This window comes from Dromiciops gliroides, chromosome 2, assembly GCF_019393635.1.
Source record: "Dromiciops gliroides isolate mDroGli1 chromosome 2, mDroGli1.pri, whole genome shotgun sequence".
Classification (NCBI taxonomy): Eukaryota; Metazoa; Chordata; class Mammalia; order Microbiotheria; family Microbiotheriidae; genus Dromiciops; species Dromiciops gliroides.
Window position 1 is genome coordinate 148,447,344 of NC_057862.1, and position 22,724 is coordinate 148,470,067.

Sequence of the window (22,724 nt, forward strand, 5' to 3'; positions counted from 1 at the left end):
TTATTCAGACTTTCAAATCAATGAAGGCAGTCTCATGACTTCTCTGTCAGCAGCATTGGCACCCCCATGTGGAGAGAAAAACTATGGCAGTTTGGTAATCAACTTATCTCTCAGCCAACCTGCCAATTCTTTGAGGCATCCTAAAGGAATGAATCATTCAACAAGCACTTACTATGTGCTAGACACTAGCAGACAATGGAAGTAACTGGCCTTTTTCTGATATTTTTATTTTCTGTTTTATTATGTTTACTTTAACATTTTAATCATTCCCTAGTGCCTAGCATGGTGCTTTGTGCAGAGCAGTTTTTCTTCTTTTAATAAATGTATTGCCTATTTTTAACATTCATTTTTTAAAAAATTTGAGTTCCAAATTCTCTCCCTTCCTCTAGTCCTTCCTCTACCCACTGAGAAGGCAAGCAATATGATATCAATTATACATGTGAAATCATCCAAATCACTTCCATATTAGCCATGTTGCAAAAAAAAAAAAGGCAAGAAAAAGAAAGTGAAAAAAATATACTTTAATTTGCACTCAGACTTCATCAGTTCTTTCTCTGGGGGTGGAGAGCATTTTTTCATCATGAGTCCTACAGAATTGTCTTGGATCATTGTATTCATAAGAGCAGCCAAGTCTTTCACAGTTGATCATTGTTACAATACTGCTATAACTAACTGTATTCAATGTTCTCCTGGTTCTGTTCACTTCACCCTGCATCAGTTCATATAAATCTTCCCAGGCTTTTCTGAAACCATCCTGCTCATCATTTCTCACATCACAATAGTATTCCATCATAATCATTTACCACAACTTGTTCAGTCATCCCCCAATTGTTTCTGATAGTTTTCTAAAGGCAATATTTAATTTCTCATCTTGTGATATTTTTCTGAGACTACTCACAGAGAGGCAGCATGCTGAAAGGGATTCTGTGCATGAAGTTTGATATTCAAATCCTGACTCTTACTATTTATATGACTTTGGACAAATCACTTTCCTCAGTTTCTTTAGAGAAATGACTAGATATCAGTTAATGTTGGGTTAAGATATACAGTGATTAGGGGCAGCTAGGTGGCACAGTGGATAGAGCACTGGCCCTGGAGTCAGGAGTACCTGAGTTTAAATCCGGCCTCAGACCCTGGGCAAGTCACTTAACCCCAATTGCCTCACTAAAAAAAAAAAGAAAAATGATATACAGTGATTGGATAGGTAGCCCATCATGGAATCAGATCTAAATTTATGGATTTAGAGGTAAAAAGGACCCCACAGGCTATCTTGTCCAATCTCTCATTTTGCAGATGAGAAAACTGAGCCTCAAAGAGGTCAAGAGACTTGCCTAAGGTCATACATATAGTAAGTGACAGTTGAGATTTGAACTCATGTACCAAGTTTAGTCCTCTTTCTTATGTACATGTATTGTTGTTGTTGTTTAGTGTTTTCAGTCATGTCTGACCCTGTGACTCCATTTGGGATTTTCTTGGCAAAGATACTAGATACTAGAGTGGTTACCATTTCCTTCTCTAGCTTGTTTTACAGATGAGGAAACTGAGGCAAACAGGATTAAGTGACTTGCCCAGGGTCACACAGCTAGTAAGTGTCTCAGACCAGATTTGAACTTAGGAAGAAGATCCCTGACTCTGGGCCCAACACTCTATCCAGGAATACCTATGTTTAAGTCCTCATTTAACTTCTCAGTGATCTCAGACAACTCTCTAAATGACTATAGATTACAGATGACCTGCCCATAGGAGTTTCTACACATAAGGAGTTGTCTCTACTGATGAAATTAGAGTTCTAGACCAAAATTTTTAAAAAGTAATTTTTCATCTTTTTTTTTTTTTTGTGGGGCAGTGAGGGTTAAGTGACTTGCCCAAGGTCACATAGCTAGTAAGTGTCTAGTGTCTGAGACTAGATTTGAACTCAGGTTCTCCTGACTCCAGGACCGGTGCTTTATCCACTGTGCCACCTAGCTGCCCTTGGGATTGTTCATCTTAATGGTTTTTTATTATTTAGAATTTTATTTTCCCAAATTACATGTAGAATACAAATTTTGACATCAATTTTTAAAAACTTTGTATTCCAAATTCTCCTCCTCCCTCCCTCCCCCCGCCAAGAACTCAAGCAATTTAATATAAGCTATACATGAGCAGCCATGCGAAACATTTCCACATTAGCCAGGTTGTGCATCTTAATGGTTTTTAAAAAATAAATGTAAATCCGGATAAATCACACCATTATTTATAATGTTTGCTGATTTCCAAGGCATAAGTGCTTATACCCAAAATGTAAGAATCTGCTTCTAGCAGACTCTTGCTTCTAACCCAAAGTTCCCACGAAGCCCATGAATCAAGTCAATGATGTTTGAATAGCTACTATGTGCCCATTGCTTTACTGGGTACTCCTGTAGAAGTTATGTTCTCTGGGGACTGTTGGGACTTGTAGTCTATTTCAGAACATAAGATGAACATATATCAGACAATGAGGCAATGATACAAGTTGGTGTAAAATAAAGTGCCAGCCTTTAGATCCATGGATACAAAGCACATGGATCTTTGAACCTTTGAACCTTGCCACAAACTCTGAAAGCCTGTAGCAGCATAACTGTTGTTATTTTCATTTTTGCAGATAAGAAAATAGATGCTTATTCAGTCAACAAGGACAGTTGGGTGGCACAGTAGATAGCATGCTGGGCCTGAAGTCAGGAAGACTCATCTTCCTGAGTTCAAACCTGGTCTCAGACATTTACTAGCTGTGTGACCTTGGGCAAGTCACGTCACCCGTTTGCCTCAGTTTCCTCATCTATAAAATGAGCTGGAGAAGGAAATGGCAAACCAGTCCAGTATCTTTGTCAAGAAGACCCCAAATGGGGTCATGAAGAATTGGACACAACTGAGATACCTCAAGAACGGTCAGTAAACAAAGCATTTATTATTACCTACTGTATGCTAGGCAATATGCCAAACACCTGTGGTCCCTGCTCTCCAGGAGCTCACATTCTTACATTCTTTTTTTTTTTAGGGGCTCATATTCTAATGAGGGAGACAATATACATACATCAACATATAGAGCAGCTAGGTGATGCAGTGGATAGAGACTCAATCTTCCAGAATTCAAATCTGGCCTCAGGCAAAGAAAACTCCATGGAGTCATGAAAAGTCAGACATGACTGAAACAACTGAACAACAAAATATACAAACAAGATATACACAGAGTAAATGAGAGATTATCAGCCAAGGGAAGGCACTAAGATTAAAGGAGGACTGGTAAAGGCTTTGTAGAAAAGGTCAGCCTTTAGCTGAGATGTGAAGGAAGCCAGAAGGGAGAGATAAAGAGGAAAGATGGTCAAAAGCATGGCAGATAACTAGTGAAAATGCTTTGAGTTGGGTGATAGGGCATCTTGTCTGAAGAGAAGCAAAGAGGCCAGTGCCACTGAATCTCAGTAACCTGGGGGTGGGAAGAGGCATAAGGTATATGAAGCCCAGAAAGGTAGGAGGGAGGGGTCATGTTATGAAGGGTTTTCAAAGCCAACAGAGGATTTTGTATTTGTTCCTGGAGGTAATGGGGAAACACTACAGCTAATTGAATTTAGGAGAGGGAGGGATGATCAATTTGAGAGATGAATGGAAGACAGACTGGAGTGGGGAGACACTTGAGATGGGGAGACCAACTTGAAAGCTATTGCAATGGTCCAGGAGGGCCCACACTGGGGTAGTCACAGTGTTAGAGGAGAGAAGGGGTCATGTTTAAGAAATGTTATGGGGAATAGCTAGGTGGAACAGTGGATGAAGCACCAACCCTGGATTCAGGAGGACCTGAGTTCAAATCCAGCCTCAGACACTTGACACTTACTAGCTGTGTGATCCTGGGCAAGTCACTTAACCCTCATTACCCTGCAAAAAGACAAACAAAAAACAAATGAACAAAAAAGAAATGTTATGAATGTAGAATTGACAGGACTTGGCAACAGTTTAGCTATGGGAGGTGAGAGATAGTGACAAGTTGAGGAAGACACCAAGGTTACAAGCTTAGATTACTGAGAAGGTGGTGGTACCTTTGACAGAGACAGGGCACTTAGGAAGAGGGGAGGGTTTGGGGCCAGAGTAAATGAATTTGGTTTAAGACCTGTTGAGTTTAAGATATCCAAGGAACACTAAGTTCAAGATGTCCAATAGGCAGTTGTGGATTCAAGATGGAGAGCAGAAGGTTAGGGCTAGACACATAGATCTGAGAGTTAAGTGCATAGAAACAATAATAGAATCCAGAGAATTTATATGACTTGTCTATGTTTGTACAGCTGACACTCAAACCAATGTCTTTCATTTGAAATCTCATGGTTATTTTGTTTTTTTCTTTTTGAGGGGCAAGGAGGGTTAAGTAACTTGCTCAGGGTCATACAGCTAGTGAGTGTCAAGTGTCTGAGGCTGGATTTTAACTCAGGTCCCCCTGAATCCAGGGCCCGTGCTTTATCCACTGTGGCACCTAGCTGCCCCTGAGCCAACCCAACACCCCTCTTCCCCTTGCCCCCCCATCATTTGTAGATTGAACTGGTCAGGGGAATTATGGAAGAGGTAGAGTTTGAACTGAGCTTTAAAATTTTTTAAACTTAAATTATATTTTTCAGTGAACAAGAATCAATGTTCTCTCCCTCCAATAATAATATGTAATAATAACCTCCAACCCACAATGGAAAAAAGGAGAAAAACAAAATCCTGGTAACATAATCAAGCAAAACAAATTCTGACTTTCCTATGTTGAACTGAGCTTTGAATAGTGGCTAGAGGGGCAGTGCATTCCAAATTGGATTTTGATTGCAATCAGGATTGGGGGGGTGGAGGTGGGGAGGAAGAAGGCAGGGAATAGGGGCAGCTAGGTGTCAAAGAGAATAAAGCACTGGCCCTGGATTCAGGAGGACCTGAGTTAAAATCTGGCCTCAGACAGTTGACATTTACTAGCTGTATGACCCTGGGCAAGTCACTTAACCCTCGTTGCCTCACCAAAAAAAAAAAAAAAAAAAAAGGACAGGAATAAGCATCTGTTGAGTGTCTTACTATGTACCAGGCATTGTGCTAAGTACTTTATGCATTTTATCTTACTTGATCCTAACAACCCTAGTATATAGGTGTTATTCTCCCCATTTCACAGTTAAGGAGGAAAGTGAGACAGAGTTAACCTCAGAATTGCCCAGGGTCACACAGATAGTAAGTGTCTGAGGCCAGATTTGAACTCAGTCTCTCCAGATTCCAGGCCCAGTGCTCTCCACCCACTGCTCCACTTACCTGTTAGAGAGAAACTATTCAGTGACTTGAGGTCAATAAAACACAGTGAACAGAATGTTGGACTTGCAATCAGGGAGACCCAGATTTGAATTCAGCCACAGACATTTACTATTTGTGTAATTCTGGAGGAGTCACTTAAACTGCCTCAGTTTCCCTCTAATGAAATGTAAAATGAAAAAAAAATCTGTAATACTTACCTTACAAGGTTGTTATCAGGTTTGAATGAAACCAAAAGATTAGAAATCTACAGCTAGAAAGAGCCTCAGAGGCCAGCTAGTCCAAAGTTTTCATTTTACAGATGCGGAAACTGAGGCCCAGTGAGGTTGAGTGATTTTTGTCCTGGGTCACACAAGTAGTAAGCCTCATGCTGTATGTAAAACACCACCACCACCACCACCAATAACAACACCCACAAAACCAAAAATTCTGTTAACCTTAATACAGGATGTCCCAAAAGTCTTGGTGAAGTTTTAGGCTACCAATATTAATCATTGTTATTGTTGCCACTGACGCTTCCCCAGTGTAAACCATCTTTCCCCCTACTTGTGATGTTTGGAGGCTGACCTGAGGTCTTGCACTGTCTGCCTGATGAAGATAAATTACAGGAAGGACAACAGCCATCAGGACCATTTATTTGCTGGCTGTGTGTCTGGAGCTCTGAGCTCCAGTTCATCAGTTAGTCCTTTGGGACTTAAGTGTTTCCTTGTAGCACAGACAACGAGCTCTATTGGGACTGCCCCACAGCGGAAAAGACCAAAGAGCAGGACCCTGACTAATCACTGTTAGTGGTAGGAAGAGATTTCTTGCCAAAAGTCATCCTGATTTGATTTCCTCTCTCTCTCTCTCTCTCTTCTCTCTCTCTCTCTCTCTCTCTCTCTCTCTCTCTCTCTCTCTCTCTCTCTCTCTCTCTCTGTGTCTGTGTCTGTCTCTTTCTCTGTCTGTGTCTGTGTCTGTGTCTGTGTCTGTGTCTGTCTGTGTCTGTCTCTTTCTCTGTCTCTGTCTCTGTCCCTGTTTCTCTCTCCAGGAGAAGGAGATGTTTTCTGCTATTGTCCCCTGGATCACACTCAGAGGATGAGAGGGGGAGGAAAGACCCCCTCCTTATCACCTCATCTTCAGGCAAGAAGCTTACAGGATAGCAACTGCTTGTACAAACAGGGTATTGGATCAGCTGACACAGTCTCTTCCAAACATGCCAGGGAAATTGGGCTGAAGAAAGTGAAAATCAAAGATAAAGGCTTGGACTCAACGTGATTTAAGAGGGAGATTTAAGAATGACGCTTATGGGAAGGTGTAAATAGTCTATAACGCTGTCAGGCTTGCTTGGGCTGAGTGTGTAGTTGCTCCAAAGATCCATGAGGTGGCGTCTAGGTTGGCTTGAAGGGATCTTCGTCTAGGCTCTTGCTGGAACCTCCCCCAAATATGCCAGTATCTGGTGAAATAGGGAATCCTAGAGTCGTAATATAACTAACAAAAGCCCGTCCAAACGGTGCTTGAAGGCCTCTAGTGAGAGAACCCAAGGCAGCCCATGCTCCTTTTTAGATAGTTCTAACTGTTGGGAAATTTTTTTCCTAACTTTGAGACTAAATCTGCCTTTTTCTTACCACTACCCATTGCTCCTCCTTCTCCTTTTGGGGCCAAACAGAGCAAGTGTAATGCTTTTTCTACTTGACAATTAAAAAAATTTTTTTTAGGAACATGCATTTATTTTCTCTTCTCCAGCAAATTGGAAAAAAAAATCAAAACACATAATCGTTTGTCTTTTATTTTCCTTAATGATGTCATCATCACTGTAGAAACAGTTGTCTTGGCTCTGCTCACTTCTGAGTCAAGTGCTTTTTACAAGCAAGAAAAAATAAACCTGGGGTCTGATACTCTGAGCACCTACCTCACAGTCAGTTATGTGACTGTAAAAATGTGATTTATGATAGTCATTCGAGAAAACTTGTTGGTTCCCTTCTCCTGTTTTCATCAAGAATATTCCCAATTTGAACTCTGTGCTGGATATTTTTCATGATGGCAAACACCTTTGGTAGCCAGGCATCCATCCCCTTGTCTTATGCTATTTGTGGTTCAGTCGTGCCCAACTATTTGATGACCATGTAAATGTATGAGGTCAGATTTGAACTCAGGAAGAGGGTACTTCCTGACTCCAGGCCTAGAACGTTATCCACTGTGCCACCTCGCACCTATGCTGTGCTTGATAGGAATAATTAGAGGGTCACCAAACAAAATTAGTGCTGCTGTTACATTTTTCAAGGAATCTTGTTTGTTTTTTGACACATATAGGGAACACACCTTGTTGGAGGGGATCCTTTAAAATGACAATTTGATGCTCTGAAATCAAAGGTCTCATGTAGGTTGTGAACTTTACTTTAAACATTCCAAGGGGTGGAGATGGAGAGGCAGATTCCAGATCTGGGCTACCATTTGTACAAAGGTGTAGAGGTTGATTGTTTCCTTCTGGGCATCTAAAACTCTTTTTTTTTTTTGGCGGGGCAATGAGGGTTAAGTGACTTGCCCAGGGTCACATAGCTAGTAAGTATCAAGTGTCTGAGGTTGGATTTGAATTCAGGTCCTCCTGAATCCAGGACTGGTGCTTTATCTATCCACTGAGCCACCTAGCTGCCCCATGGCATCTAAAATTCAACATTTCCAATAGAACTCATTATATTTACCCCCCCCCCAGTTCCACTGACCCCCCCCCCCCCCCCCCCCGCCAATTTCCCATAGATGATGAGATTCTTTGGTCACTTCTGTTTGACAATGTGCTGAATGAATGCCACAGTCCCTGGAACACTGAAGAGCTTCCTAAATGAGATCCTTAATCATTCTAGAGAATTTGGCTTAACCATCCACAGAGGATGAAGGATGCCTATTTGTAATCTATGATATGGAGTAGAATAGTCAGCCCACAGAACTGCTCCACCAGAATACATCTCTTGGACAGGTACAATGTGTGAAAATGGACTAGGTGCAGAATAGTATAGGAAAGGAGAATTAGTCATTGCAGGTTATTGAAATGACACCAAGCTTCTTTCTGAAAAGAAGGCCCGTTTTAAAAAGTTTAATATTGGGGCAGCTAGGTGGCACAGTGGATAGAGCACCGGCCCTGGAGTCGGGAGTTCCTGAGTTCAAATCCGACCTCAGACACTTAACACTTACTAGCTGTGTGACCCTGGGCAAGTCACTTAACCCCAATTGCCTCACTAAAAAAAAAAAAAAGTTTAATATTTAGGGGCAGTGAGGTGGCTCAGTGGATAGAGCACTGGGCTTGGAATCAGGAAGACTCATCTTCCTGAGTTCAAATTTATCCTCAGACACTTAGTAGCTGTGTGACCCTGGGCAAGTCACTTAACCCTGTTTGCCTTAGTTTCCTCATCTATAAAATGGGTTGGAGAAGGAAATGGCAAACCACTTCAGTATCTTTGCCAAGAAAACTCCAGATAGGGTCACCAAGAGTCAAACACGACTGAACAACAACAATTTTTAATATTTAATATTTAGAGCTTTGATGTTTTTTGTGAGGCAATTGGGGTTAAGTGACTTGCCCAGAGTCACATAGCTAGTAAATGTCAAGTGTCAGGTCCTCCTGAATCCAGGGCCAGTGCTCTATCCACTGTGCCACCTAGCTGCCCCGACAATTTTTTAATATTTAATGTTTTTGGAGGGAGCACACACAGTGGCAAATCATGGAATACCACGGCTTCTGATAAATTAAAGCCACTAGTGACCCAAAAGACAGTTGAAAAACACTGGATAGGTGAGAGTAGATTGTGATTATTACCAGTCATGACAGAAAAGCAACAGAATGAATAACATCAAAGACATAAATTTTTGACTGGAAGAAGAGAAGGTGGGATGGTCATGTCATGACAGCAGGGGATTGCTTGGGGCAGGTAAGTGGCACCGTGGATAAAGCATGGCCCTGGAGTCATAAGGACATGAGTTCAAATCTCACCTCAGACACTTACTAGCTATGTGACCCTGGGCAAGTCACTTAACTCCAATTGCCTTAAACATCTTGGGGCCATCTCTAGTTGTCCTGATATTTATCTTGCCACTGGACTCAGATGGCTCTGGAGGAGAGAGTGAGGTTAGTGACCTTGCACAGCACTCCTTCACTTAAATCCAATTCATTGCAAGTCATGACATCACTCCAATGTCACAGTCCTCTTCAAGAATGAAGGACAAACAACATGAAACAGTTTCTTAGACTCTAAAAGAAGACTCCCACTACCTTGGGTAGATCCCCTGTGGAGAATTTATGTGAGGATGTGGTCAAGGGTCAGTCTCACAGAATGAGAAGGCACTGATGGGTGGAAAGTATCACTGGAGAGATTAGCCACATCAATGAGATCACAGATGCTTTGGAGTGCCAGAGTTACTATCTTTAGTAGATCATTCTCATAGAGATGTCATAGTGATGAGAAAGGCAGCCTGTGGGTTAGTATTACTGATATCTTCTTGATTATCTTTGGGGGTAGGAGGTAGGACCATAAGATTGTGTATTTAGAGCTATCCAACATTATAACTTTTTCTCTTTACTTATTTATTTTTTTTGGTGAGGCAGTTGGGGTTAAGTGACTTGCCCAGGGTCACACAGCTAGTAAGTGTCAAGGGTCTGAGGCCAGATTTGAACTCAGGTCCTCCTGAATTCAGGGCGGGTGCTTTAACCACTGCACAACCTAGCTGCCCCTCTATTTTTTTTTTAAATAGAAAGCCAGCATCAGAGCTACCTGGACAATGAACTGGGCTCAAGGCTATCCCTAGTGTGCACTAACTGTGTGACCCTAGGCAAATGACTTAACCTCCCAGTGCTCTAGGCAATTGTCCAAGACCAGAAGTTGCAGAGAAGGTATAGACTTTCATCAGAAGAGGGAGATTCTTTACCAGAGAGTTTCCTATACCCTAGGTCCAATCTTTTACCCCCTCCTTTAGTGTGGTCCTTTTTCTAAGATATCTTGTAAGATATGATTCAGTGCTTTCAAAATTGTGTGGTCTTCAGAAGGGGTTTCCTCTGTGTGTGGTCTGGTTTGGTACAGTAGCTCTTCCTCACATCTTAAGTGTTACTTCATTTTCCTGTGGGGTAAAGGTGTTAGGTTACATTTACAGTTATGGGCCTACTGTGTTCAGGGTAATATCCTTCATTTTGGGGGAGATGATGATAATACCATAACTGACATTTCAATACTGTAGCAGTTTAAACTTTGCCAAGTTTTCTATAAATTATTTCTTTTGAGTGCCACAAAAACCTTATGAGAGAGGTGTTTTGTTGTTCAGTTCTGTCTCATCCCTATTTGGGGGTTTTCTTGGCAAAGATACTGGAGTGGCTTGCCATTTCCTTCTCCAGCTCATTTTACAGATGAGGAAACTGAGGCAAACAGGGTTAAGTGACTTGCCCAGGGTCATACAGATAATAAGTGTCTGAGGCCAGATTTGAACTCAGGAAGATGAGTCTTCCTGACTCCAGGTCCAGCACTCTGTCCAGCACTCTATCTACTGTACCACCTAGCTGCCCCAGTGAGAGAGAGAGAGAGAGAGAGAGAGAGAGAGAGAGAGAGAGAGGCATTTTTGTCTTTACCTTATTCAAGAAACTGAATTTCGGAGAGTTTGAATGACTTGCCCGTGGTACCACAGTTAGAAGTGATGAAGGCAGGATCTAAATCCAGATCTTTCTGGCTCCAGAAAGATGAAATGTTTATTTAAGACAGTTCCTGCCCTCCTAGAGCTTACAGTCTACAGAGACAACCATATTACACAACCTGACATGTTGCCCTCCTTGGATAGGCAAAACAAAGTGCAATGAGAGGTCTAAGAGAGAAAGGCATTACTGGCCTGGGAGATCAGAAAAGCCTGCCTGAGAAAGGTGGCATTTGAGTTAGGATTACTAAAGGACGAATAAGAATTCAACAGGTGAGGAGAGCTGTCATTTATGAGACAGGAAACAAACGGAGAGCCCCTAATGGTCAATTTCCCACACCTTTATTAAACGTAAAGCTCGATGCCAGCTGATGGATGGTCAGGCTCTAAGCCTGCCCCAGGTAACGGGAGTACTGTCGCTGGCGTACCATAGCTCCCCTCCCCATTCCCATCTCCAATCGCCTGCCTACATTGTTCCCCGCCACCCCGCATGCAGCCGAGGCGCCCCCGCCCCTCCCAGTACGCAGCACTGGCAAAGCTGCCCCTCCCGGGTTCCCGATCGGAGAGCGCCCAGCTCCAGCCATTCCTGCGGGCCATTGTCCCCAGCCCAGGCTCGATCCATCGGGCTCCGCTTCTCTCTCGCTGCTGACAAGGCCAGGGAGCTGAGCATTAAGCGGGGCGGAGGGGGCGGGGGGGCTGGAGCTGAGGCGGTGGAGGCAGGCGTCGGCAGCGTCACTGGGGGCATGGAGGAGCAGCTAGCCTTGGAACATGACTGTCGTGAGTCCGTGCGTCTGGGGCGCGTTGTCCCGCGGGGATGCTGCCCTTTTCACGACCTCCGGGGAGGCGGCGGGTGGGGAAGCGGGAGGCTGTGCCCCCGGGAGGCTCCTTGTGTTGCAGCGCTGTGTAGAGCGCGTCTGGGCCGGCTCCGGGCCGGGCAGCAAGCATCCCCAGTGCTGGGCCGTTGCGCGTTTTGGTGTTCGGCTTCAGCGGTTCACCTGCTCCCAGAGGAGCAGGTGGGAGGGCTGAAAATGCTGGGAGAGCTTTCTTTCTTTTTTTTTTTTTTTGGCAGGGCAATGAGGGTTAAGTGACTTGCTCAGTGTCACAGAGCTAGTTAATTGTCAAGTGTCTGAGGCTGGATTTGAACTCAGGTCCTCCTGAATCCAAGGCCAGTGCTTTATCCACTGCACCACCTAGCTGCCCCTGGGAGAGCTTTCTTAAGCGCGCGTTCCCTGTGGGTTTGAGGAGTCGCTTGGAGGGGGAGGCTTCCACTTCTTTTTGGTTTACTATTCCTTTCCCTGCTGATCCCAAGCCATTTGTGCAAACTGACCGCGTAGACGCCTGGTGGAGTGGGAGCCAAGTCCGGCAGACCTGAGCTGATCTCTGAGCGATTCGCCACACAAATGGATGGAAAAAGTGGGAAGGAAGACTCCAGCGATGATCCCCAAGGGAATCTGATTTAGAAACCTCCAAGAATTCCTGGTTGAGCTCTGTATTCATTAGCTCACTAAGACAGAATCCCCAGAATTAGAACTGCAAAGGTCTGACCAGCAGAAATCTTTTCATTTTACAGAGACTCGGAGAGGGCAAACGACTTGCCCAGGCTCCGGTGCATTGATGAGAAGGACCCTGACAAAGTGTAGGTGGGAAGGTTGGTTCCTAAAAACCACCTGCACTTGGATTATACCCAGTGCCCTAGATTGTTGGAGCAGGATCTGAATCTGGGTCGGTCTGTTCCATTGGGGTCTGCTGGTTCTTGTGCAGAGCGTCCAACCCGGGGTTCTTTTGAGAGTACTCAATCCTTGTTGGCACCTGACTGGCTGAGACAGAGCTGACCAAGCAGCAAAAAAAAAAAAAAAAAAAAAAAAGGCTGGTTTCACTATGGTCCTCATTTGAGGTGTTCACTACTGTAGAGAAAGAAAATGTACTGAAAATAATCGTAACTCCTGGGCTATAAAGAGCCTGGTGGAACTAGCAAAAGAAAGAGGCCGATTAGATGCCCTCCAAGGTGTCATCTAGTTCTGGATCCGTGATCTGTGACTCGTGTGGGGAGACCAGGAAGATTCACAGCATTATACCAAGACTTTCTTTCCCTGACCAGTATATCTCCCATTGTCCCTGAAGTTATTTCTCTCCTGGTTTTAGGGCCACACAGACAAAATGATTAAGGAGGCAGAATTTGTCGTGGGAGCTATTCCCATACCCATTTTGAGCCCCTCTCCTCCCTGGCACCTCCAGGGGCCAGTGCCTTCACGTGGTCTTCTAGCTATCCAAAGCTTTCAGGGGTGGCTAGGTGGCTCAGTGGATAAAGCACCCGCCCTGGATTCGGGAGCACCTGAGTTCAAATTCAGTCTCAGACACTTGACACTTACTAGCTGTGTGACCCTGGGCAAGTCACTTAGCCCTCATTGCCCCCCCCTGCCAAAAAACAAACAAGAGACAAAGCTTTCCCTAGCAGTGCTGCACCTAGGTTTTCCACAAGTGTACCAGGTTCCAAAATGACCTCCACAGGAGAGGTCAACCTCTCTTCTTCATCCCTCAGTGAAGCCAAAATTCTGGAGGAAAGCAGTTTGAGGGAGCATAGTGTCACTGGACTTCAAGGCAGGAAGTACTGGCTTCAAATCCTACAATGAATACTTACTAGCCACAGGACCCTGGGCAAGTCAATGTGCCTCAGCTTACCCATCTGTAAAATTAGGGGGGGTTGAACTTTATAGCTTCTAGGGTCCCTTCCAGCTCTAAATCTAGGGTCTCATAAATTAATTCTTGTTTGGGGTTCCAGAGGTGAATAATCATTCAAGTCAACAAGCCTTCATAGAACATCTGGCAAAATACACATTCTAAGGAAAAACAGATGCTTAGCAGGTAGATCTGTTGCCTAGCACATTTTCCAGCTGTATCTGAGTTGTATCAGCCACCTGTCCATGAATATACAATGAAATGGAGTCCAGGGCCTTGCACCTGTTCACAAACAAGCATCACAACTTGGCAGAGGGTTTGATAATAATAAAACATCGAGATTATAGAGACCTGGGTGATTCTGCCTCTGGCCAGCTAACATTTAGTAATATAATTTAGTTGTTTGTCCTTCATTCTTTTTTGTCATAAAAATATTTGATTATTTTCCAGTTACATGTAAAGATAGTTTTCAACATTTGTTTTCATAAGATTTTTAGTTCCAAATTTTTCTTTCCCTCCTTTCCCTCCCCCCTCCCCAAGACAGAAAGCAATCTGATATATTGTCCTTCTTGAAGAGGACCATGACATTGGGGTGATGTCATGACTTGCAGTGAATTGGATTTAAGTGAGGGAGGGCTGTACAAGATCATCAACCTCATTCTCTCCTCCAGAGCCATCCAGGTCCAGTGGAAAGATCAAAGATGACTGGGCATAGCCCCTGCGTGCGTGCGAGCGAGCGTGTGTGTGTGTGTGTGTGTGTGTGTGTGTGTTTTGGTGGGGCAATGAGGGTTAAGTGACTTGCCCAGGGTCATACAGCTAGCAAGTGTCAAGTGTCTGAGGCTGAATTTGAACTCAGGTCCTTCTGAATCCAGGGTCGGTGCTCTATCTACTGCACTACCTAGCTGTTCCCACCCCAGCTGTTTTTAAGGCAATTGGGGGTAAATTATTTGCCCAGGGTCACATAGCTAGTAAGTTTCTGAAGTAAAATTTGCACTCAGGTCCTCAACTCAAGGGCCAGAGCTCTATCCACTGTGCCACCTACCTGTCCCAATGGAATTTAGTATCAGTGAAGGGAAGAGGTCCATAACTGCCAGCCCCATTATTATTTTTTAATAGATTTCTATTGCTATCTTTGTTTTTATGCCACTTAGTTTCTTTTCTGTATTCCTTCCCCTCCTTTAGAGAGATAACTTATTTTTTTAAAAATTTTTTAAAATTTAATTTTATTATTTTCCAGTTACATATTACATATAAGGATAGTTTTCAACATTTGTTTACACTGGATTTTTAGTTCCAAATTTTTCTTTTCTCCCCCCCCTTCCCTCCCTCTTCCCCAAAATGGAAAGCAGTCTGATATAGGTTGTATATGTACATCATATCAAATATATTTCTATATTAGTCATCTTGTGAAAGAACAATCAGAGCACAAAGGAAAAACCTCAAACAAAAAAAATCCAGTCCAAAAGTAGAAACAGTATGATTCATTCTGCATTCATAATTCACAGTTCTTTTTTCTGGATGTTGAGAATATTTTCTATCACGAGTTCTTTGAAACTGTTTTGGATTGTTGCACTGCTGTGAAGAGCCAAGTCTATCCCCATTGTTCATCACATAATGTTGCTGTTACTGTGTACAATGTTCTCCTGGTTCTGCTCCTCTCAGTCAGCATCAGTTCATATAAGTCCTTCCAGGTTTGAGAGAGATCACTTATAAGAATTTTTAAAAGGAAGAGAAAAAATCCAGCAAAAGCTACACATAAGTAAATCTGATATTATATCAGTGTTTTAACAAATATTTGATAGACCCAGGAAGTTACCTTTCTTGATCTAACAGAGACATCAGTCTGTGATGTGGACCCCCACATACACAAACTCTCAAGTTCTGTTAGTTCATTAAAAAAAAAAAGTTTTATTGATGCTCTTTTTAAAAACATCATGGTCACTGCCAAATGACATACTACCTCCCAACAGAACAAAAAATACAATTAAACAAATCAAATCAACATGTGGTAATGTCTGTTATAAGAGAAGAATCAGAGCAAAAAGGAAAAACCTCAAAAAAGAAAAACATAGGCCACAACCATTGCCGAGAGAGATGGGAGGCATATTATGCTCTGAGTCCTTTGAAATCGTAATCAGTAACCCAACTGGGCATGGTTTTTCCAATATTGTTTCCCTTTGCATTATTGTGGGCACACGACAACTTTATTTGCTTAGTTTTTCCTGATTCTACCCGCTTCATTCTATGTTAGTTCTTAGAATTCTTCCATATTTCACTAACTTCTTCATATCTGTCATTGCTTAAAGTACAATATTATTCTATTGATTCCTATACCACAATTTATTCAGCCATTTCCCAACTTGTGGGGCTACCCAGTTTTGCTGATGTTTTAGCAACCTTTTCCTCTATCCCTTCCTTGGGTGTATGCCTATTACTGGGTCAAAGGGCACTATCAGTCTAGTGATGTTGTCACAGGCAGATTATTAGTGCTCAGAACTGTGCTGACCACATGTCTTACATCCTCCAGGGTAGGACGTTCTATTCCCTAAATGTTTCTTTTGCTCTCCAGGGGCCTTTGCTAGGGCCCTGTGCCCATTCAAATCGGCCTCTACATGCTGCCTTCATTTGGAGTTAACCTCTGTGTTCCTTAAGTGGAAAATTTCCCAAACTCTCTGGGAATTCATATCCAAACCTTCAGATGATCCTGAGATCCTCATGTGAATACCCTTCCACAATAACTATTGAATTTAATAAACATTTATTTTAAGCACCTACTATGTGCCAGACACTGTGCTAAGCATGGGGATACAAAAAGAAGCAAAAAGTCTTTGCCTTCAGGGAACTAACAATCTAATGGGAAGGGGGCATGACAGACAAATATATACAAAGTAAACCATATGCAGGATAATTGGGAAATAATTCAAAGAGAAAAGTCCTTGGAATTAAGAAGGGTGGGGAATGCTTCCTGGAGGAGGTGGGATTTTAGTTGGGACTTAGAGAAAGCCATGGAGGTCAGTAGTTGAAGCATTCTGGGAAATGGCCAGAGCTGAGAGATAGAATGCCTTGTCCCTGGATTGAAGAGTAGCCATCTGGGAGTATGGTGTAAGACGACTAGAAAGGCAGGAGGGGGGAAGGCTATGAAGGGCTCTGGAGGCCAAACAGGGCCTTTTTTTTTTTTTTTTTGCTCCTGGAGGCAATAGAAGACACTGCAATTTATTGAATAGGGGATGTGTGACATGACCAGACCTCTGCTTTATATGGTCAAAGAGTTAAAAAAAAAATTAATGGAGAATGGATTGTAGTGGGGAGAGACTTGAGACAGGCAGACCTACTAGCGGGTTATTGTACCGCTCTAGGTGTGAGGTGATGAAGGCACCTCAGAGGGGTAGCAGTGTCAGAGGAGAGAAGGGGAGAATTCAAGAGATATCACAGAGGTGAAATCAGCAGACCTTGTCAACAGATTGGATATGGGAGCAGGGGAGAGATAGTGAGCAATCTAGGATGACTCCTAGGTTGTAAACCTGGAGGACTGGGAGAATGCTGTTAGTACTCTACAGGAATAGGGATTGTAGGAAGCAAGGGAGGGTTTAGGGGGAAAGATGATGAGTTCTGCTTTGGACATATTGAGTTTAAGATATCACTGGACAATCATCAACATTATGTGTTAATCAACTGTGATAGACTTGATCCTTTTCAGCAATACAACGGTACAAGATAGTTCCAAAGGACTCATGATGGAAAAGGCTCTTCAAATCCAGAAAAAAAAGAGTGTGGAATATGGATGCAGACTGATCCATACTATTTCTTTTGGTTTTGGTGCTGTTGTTTTTCTTTTTTGAGGTTTTTCCTTTTTGCTCTGATTCTTCTCTTATAACATGACTAATGCAGAAATATGTTTAATGTTATTGTACATATATAACCTATATCGGATTACTTGCTGTCTTGGGGAGGGGGGGAAGGGAGGGAAGGGAGGAAGGGAAATATTTGAAACTAGAAATCTTATAAAAACAAATGTTGAAAACTATCTTTACATGTAACTGTAAAATAATACTTTCATAATTAAAAACAAATGTTGAAAACTATTTTTTACATGTAACTGTAAAATAAAAAATACTTTTATGATTAAAAAAAGATATCACTGGATATAGTTTGAGATGTCTGAAAGGCAGTTGGAGATTCAAGATTGGAAGTCAGCAGAGACATTGGGGCAGGAAAGGTAGATTTGAGAATCATCAGTATAGAGATGGTAGTTAAATCCATGGGAGCTGATGACATCACCACGTGAAGTAATATAGAGGGATAAGAGAAGAGAGCCCAGGACAGAAGTCTGAGGTATCCCTATAGTTAGGGGGCATGATTTGGAGGAGGATCCAGCAAAGGAGACAGAGCAGGAGTGGTCAGAGAGGTAGGAGGAAAACTAGGGTAGAGAGCGTGGTATCCTGAAAACCTAGATAGAAGAAAGTATCAGAGAGGAGAGAGTGATCAATAGTGTCAAAGACCGAAGAGAGGTCAAAGAGAAGGAGAACTGAGAAAAGGTCATTGGACTTGGCAGCTAAGAGATCATGAGTGACTTTGGAGAGAGCAGTCTCATGAAATGATAATGCTGGAAGCTACATTTTAAGGAGTTAAGAAGAGAATGAGAGGGGGCAGCTAGGTGGTGCAGTGGATAAAGCACTGGCCCTGGATTCAGGAGTACCTGAGTTCAAATCCGGCCTCAGACACTTGACACTTACTAGCTGTGTGACCCTGGGCAAGTCACTTAACCCCCACTGCCCCACAAAAAACCCCAACCAAACAACAAAAAAAAGAAGAGAATGAGAAGAAATGAAGTGTTAGGCACTTATTGCATGGGTCAGGCCAAAGGTCATGATGGGGTTTCAATTTTTTTTTTTTTAAGTGAGGCAATTGGGGTTAAGTGACTTGCCCAGGGTCACACAGCTGGTAAGTGTTAAGTGTCTGAGGTCGGATTTGAACTCAGGTACTCCTGACTCCAGGGCCGGTGCTCTATCTACTGTACCACCTAGCTGCCCCTGGGTTTCAATTTTTAATAACTCTATTATTTTTGGTTTTAGTTCACGATACCGTACCATCATATACAGTATTTGCAGGAAATGAATTTACATTATGTGTGAAAAATCAAATCTCATAAATTGTGAAAAATAAAGAAAAATAATTTTCAAAAAGTTATTAAAACATTGTAACTTTTGGCTCACCCTATAGATGGCCTTTTTCAAGGGCTTTAGATACAAGGCCCAAAAGAGAAATAGGACAAACAAAAAATTCCCCCCTCACTCTAGAAAATCATAGAATCCGGGAGGATTCTCTACTCTGTTCTGCATGTCACCAAAAGGGAGAATGAAGAGAATGGGTGGAAATTGTGAAGTGGCAGATTTAGGCTTGATATAAGGAAAAACTGCCTAACAATGAAAGTTTTCCCAAAGGTCCAAATTTCCCAAATGGGCCTTTTCTGGATACGGTGAGTTTGTCAATATCTTTATGAAAGTGTGGATTCAAGAATGGAACAGGATGCCCACATGGTCCCAACCAGAGCTGAGTAGGGAGGGGGAAGAGCTGTCACCTCCCAATTTCTGCATTCTATACCTTTCTCAGTGCAATCTAAGTTCACAATTAAATGTCTTTGGCTGCCATATCTCCCCACTGACTCCAGTGGAGCTTTCAAAGGTCCATCTGAACCTCCACGTATTTTTCATATGGGCTACTCTGTGGCAACACTTCTTCCATCTTATACTTGTAACGTGGATTTTTTAAAAACCTAAGTGCAAAACTTTCCACTTAATCCTAATAAATGTTTAAAAGAAATTTTTATTGATTTGTTTTGGTATTTTTTATATCACCTGAATTTCTTTCAATATCTTTCCCCTATCCCATAGAGCCAACCCATATTAAAACAATTCATTGGAAAAAAAGAAGAAAGAAGAGACAAAAGATATCAGCAAAACCAATCAATACATCAGAAAAGTCTGAAAACATAGGCAACGTACTACAGCCATGCACCTCCCACTTCTGCAAAGGAATGGGGATAGGGGTGTCTTCGCATAGTTTTTCCTTGGGGTCGTGCTTATAACTTTGCAACCTTAGCTTTTGATTTTTTTTTGGTGGTTCTTTCTATTTATATTGTTGAAGTCATTGTGTGGATCTCTATTAAATTTAATCTTTTTAGATTCATTCCAGGATTGCCACCTGTCAAAATCTTTTTTGGATCCTGGTGCTGGCATCCATTGTATTAACTATCATAATAACTAGTCACTTTTCCAGCTTCCATTGCATCCCCTCGCCCCCTACCCTCTCCCATAACCCTGCCCACCCTCTTTAGTGACCCTCTCTAATAGCCTAGGGGGTGCAGCTGGATGGGGGGAGGGTGGAGTAGTTTCAGAACTGCAGCAGCTGTAAGCCCTCCATCCTCAGCACCCAGCTGTCCCCTCTTGGAAATCTATCAGTGTGATGGGTTTCCCATTTTATCCTAAAAGCAGTTTGATGAAATGATGGGGAGGAGAAAGGAGAGGCAGTGAGCAGCAGGGAAGACCAGAGAGGTCTGCATTGCTGAAGACAAACGCTTCTGTCTTTGTGATTTGCTGAGGGCCAGCCCTGCATTGATATGAATCGTTAAGAGAAATTGGGATGTTTGATGTGACAACCTTTTGAAGTTAATGTTAAGAAGGGATGGTCATGGACTCCCAGAAGACCTTTATCGGTCTTCTCTCCTAGCCAATGCCCATTGGAAATTGGATTCTAGGTTCAGTAGACCATGGAGGAGAACCCAGTGTAGACTTACTTAGGTTCTCAAATCCAAAGATCACTTGCTGGTGAGTGAGTTGGCCTGGAGAGCTCACTTGTCGACTTTCCTGAGGGACAAAAACCAAAGGTGGGGCCGGCTCATTTCTCTGGTCCCTGGGTTCTTGGTTATGATGTCTACTGGCTGTGTACTCAAAGCTTCTTTCTTATACTTTGCTTGCCTCCTCCATTCTATCTTTGCTTCCTTCTTCCTTTAGTGCTTCCTACGGAGAGACAGTTCCATGAGGCAGCTCGACAGAACAACATTGGAAGGATGAAAGAATTGATTGGAATGGGGGTCAATATCAGAGCCAAAAACAACGTAAGTCATTTTTTTCTCTCTAGGAGCCCTTAACTTGTCTGGGGTATACTCAGCCAAGTTCCATGAACAGATTTCAGGGGATCTGTGAATTTAGATGGAGGAAAAATGAGATCTTCATTTTCACCTCCTAACCCAACCATATTCTGACAGCATCTGGACCTGGAATATGTGCCTGACTAAGCGCCTTACGACATATCTTCACATTTGATCCTCACAACAATGTGAGAGATATGTGCTATTATTCTCCCCATGTTACAGCTGAGGAAATTGAGGCAGGCAAAGGTTAAGTGACTCACCCAGAGTTACACTAGCTAGTAAATGTCTGAGGGTAGGTTCAGAGCTCAGGTCTTCCTGACTCCAGGCCCAGGGTTCTATCCACTGTCCTACCTAGCTGCCTCAGGTGAGGTGAACATAATTATATCCTATCCTACCTGAACTTTAGGAGACATGCTACCTAGGCCACAGGTTCTGTGGTGATGGGCTGAAAGACTAATTGGACATTGTTCTACCTTTCCTACCATTTCAGTTCTTGGGTCAGTAGGAGCTAGCCTAAAGAGACACACGAAGGGGCAGCTAGGTGGTGCAGTGGATAAAGCACCAGCCCTGGATTCAGGAGGACCTGAATTCAAATCCGGCCTCAGACACTTGACACTTACTAGCTGTGTGACCCTGGACAAGTCACTTAACCCTCATTGCCTCATCAAACACCCTCCCCCCAAAACAAACAAACAAAAAAAGAGAAAGACATGAATTCAGTCACATCAGTCAGTGGCTCTTGTGTATTATTTTCTCCTCTCCTCTCTGACCTTAGGGTCACTTTTTTTTCTTGCTCTTGCATACTTCTTTCTGCCATATTCAAGGATAAATCCTTTGTATATCCACTAAACATGATATTCAACTTTTTTTGTTTGTTTGTTTTTAGGTGAGGCAATTGGGGTTAAGTGACTTGCCCAAGGTCACACAGCTAGTAAGTGTCGAGTGTCTGAGGCTGGATTTGAACTCAGGCCCTCCTGAATCCAAGGCCAGTGCTTTATCCACCATACCACCTAGCTGTCCCCAGAATTCAATTTTAAAAGTCTATACCAGCCTTCTTCACCCCAGTGAATTATCAGAAGCATGAAAGGAGGCTGGGAATTAGAAAGTTAGGAGCTTACTGGAAGGAGAGAAAAATGGGCTGTGATTTTTGGAGTTTGTGGATAACAGCCAGGAAAGGGGAAGAACTGGCTTTGGGGTTGATGGAGTCTCTGTTCTCTTGGAACAGGTGGGCAGGACGGCCCTGCACTGGGCTGCCGGGGCTGGGCATGAGCAAGCCGTGAGACTGCTCCTGGAGTCTGAAGTGTCTGTGGATGACAAGGACATGGTAGGCAGGGGGGTGAGGGGTCATGGTCTCTCACTCTGTATTTCTGGACAAAAAAAGATCTCTTTGTGTCTTATCAACTGTTTGGAACCAGGCTCTAACCTGTGAATGGCCAGAGCTGAACAGAGAAGGCCAGAGACAGATGAATTAGGAATTAGAGAGGTTTTATTTTCAAAGTGAGGAAAAAGGCTTGCAAGCAAGGGGTTGCTCAAGACATGTGTGCCAGGGTGGGGAGGGGGAATCTCAATGCTTATACTAGTGGCTGCCCAGTGGGTTGTAGCCCTGACAATGAGGGAGCAGCAAGCGTGCTGCTTGTCAAACTTGTCAAGTAAGCATGACAAGTTTGATTCATTGCAGCTCAGAGAACACCTGGTGAATTAAGTGATTTTTGTCAGAGGGTGAGATCATCCAGAGCCATTGCAAAGGATTGTTGTCTGGCCAAGCTCAGGGCACAGCTTGCTTGCTGGGCCTTCGATCTGGCAAACAGAGCTTCTCCTAACATTTTGTCAGGTTTTTTGTTTGTTTATTTTTGTTGGGGCAATGAGGGTTAAGTGACTTGCTCAGGGTCACACAGCTAGTGTCAAGTGTCTGAGGTCAGATTTGAACTCAAGTCCTCCTGAATCCAGGGTCGGTGCTTTATCCACTGCCCCCTGACATTTTGTCAGT

The 22,724-nt window shown here is 43.0% G+C and overlaps 1 protein-coding gene across 3 annotated transcripts in view; it reads left to right on the top strand.

Annotated features, from left to right (window-relative positions):
- The first annotated feature begins 11,416 nt into the window (after positions 1-11,416).
- ANKDD1A (ankyrin repeat and death domain containing 1A) overlaps positions 11,417-22,724 on the top strand; it is a 59,982-nt gene continuing 48,674 nt past the window's right edge. For all 3 annotated transcript variants that reach the window (XM_043980396.1, XM_043980399.1, XM_043980398.1), the window contains exons 1-3: positions 11,417-11,688; positions 20,598-20,701; positions 21,963-22,061. In XM_043980396.1, the coding sequence (XP_043836331.1) occupies positions 11,655-11,688; positions 20,598-20,701; positions 21,963-22,061 (237 nt within the window). In that variant the 5' untranslated portion in view covers positions 11,417-11,654. The remainder of the gene's footprint in view (positions 11,689-20,597; positions 20,702-21,962; positions 22,062-22,724) is intronic.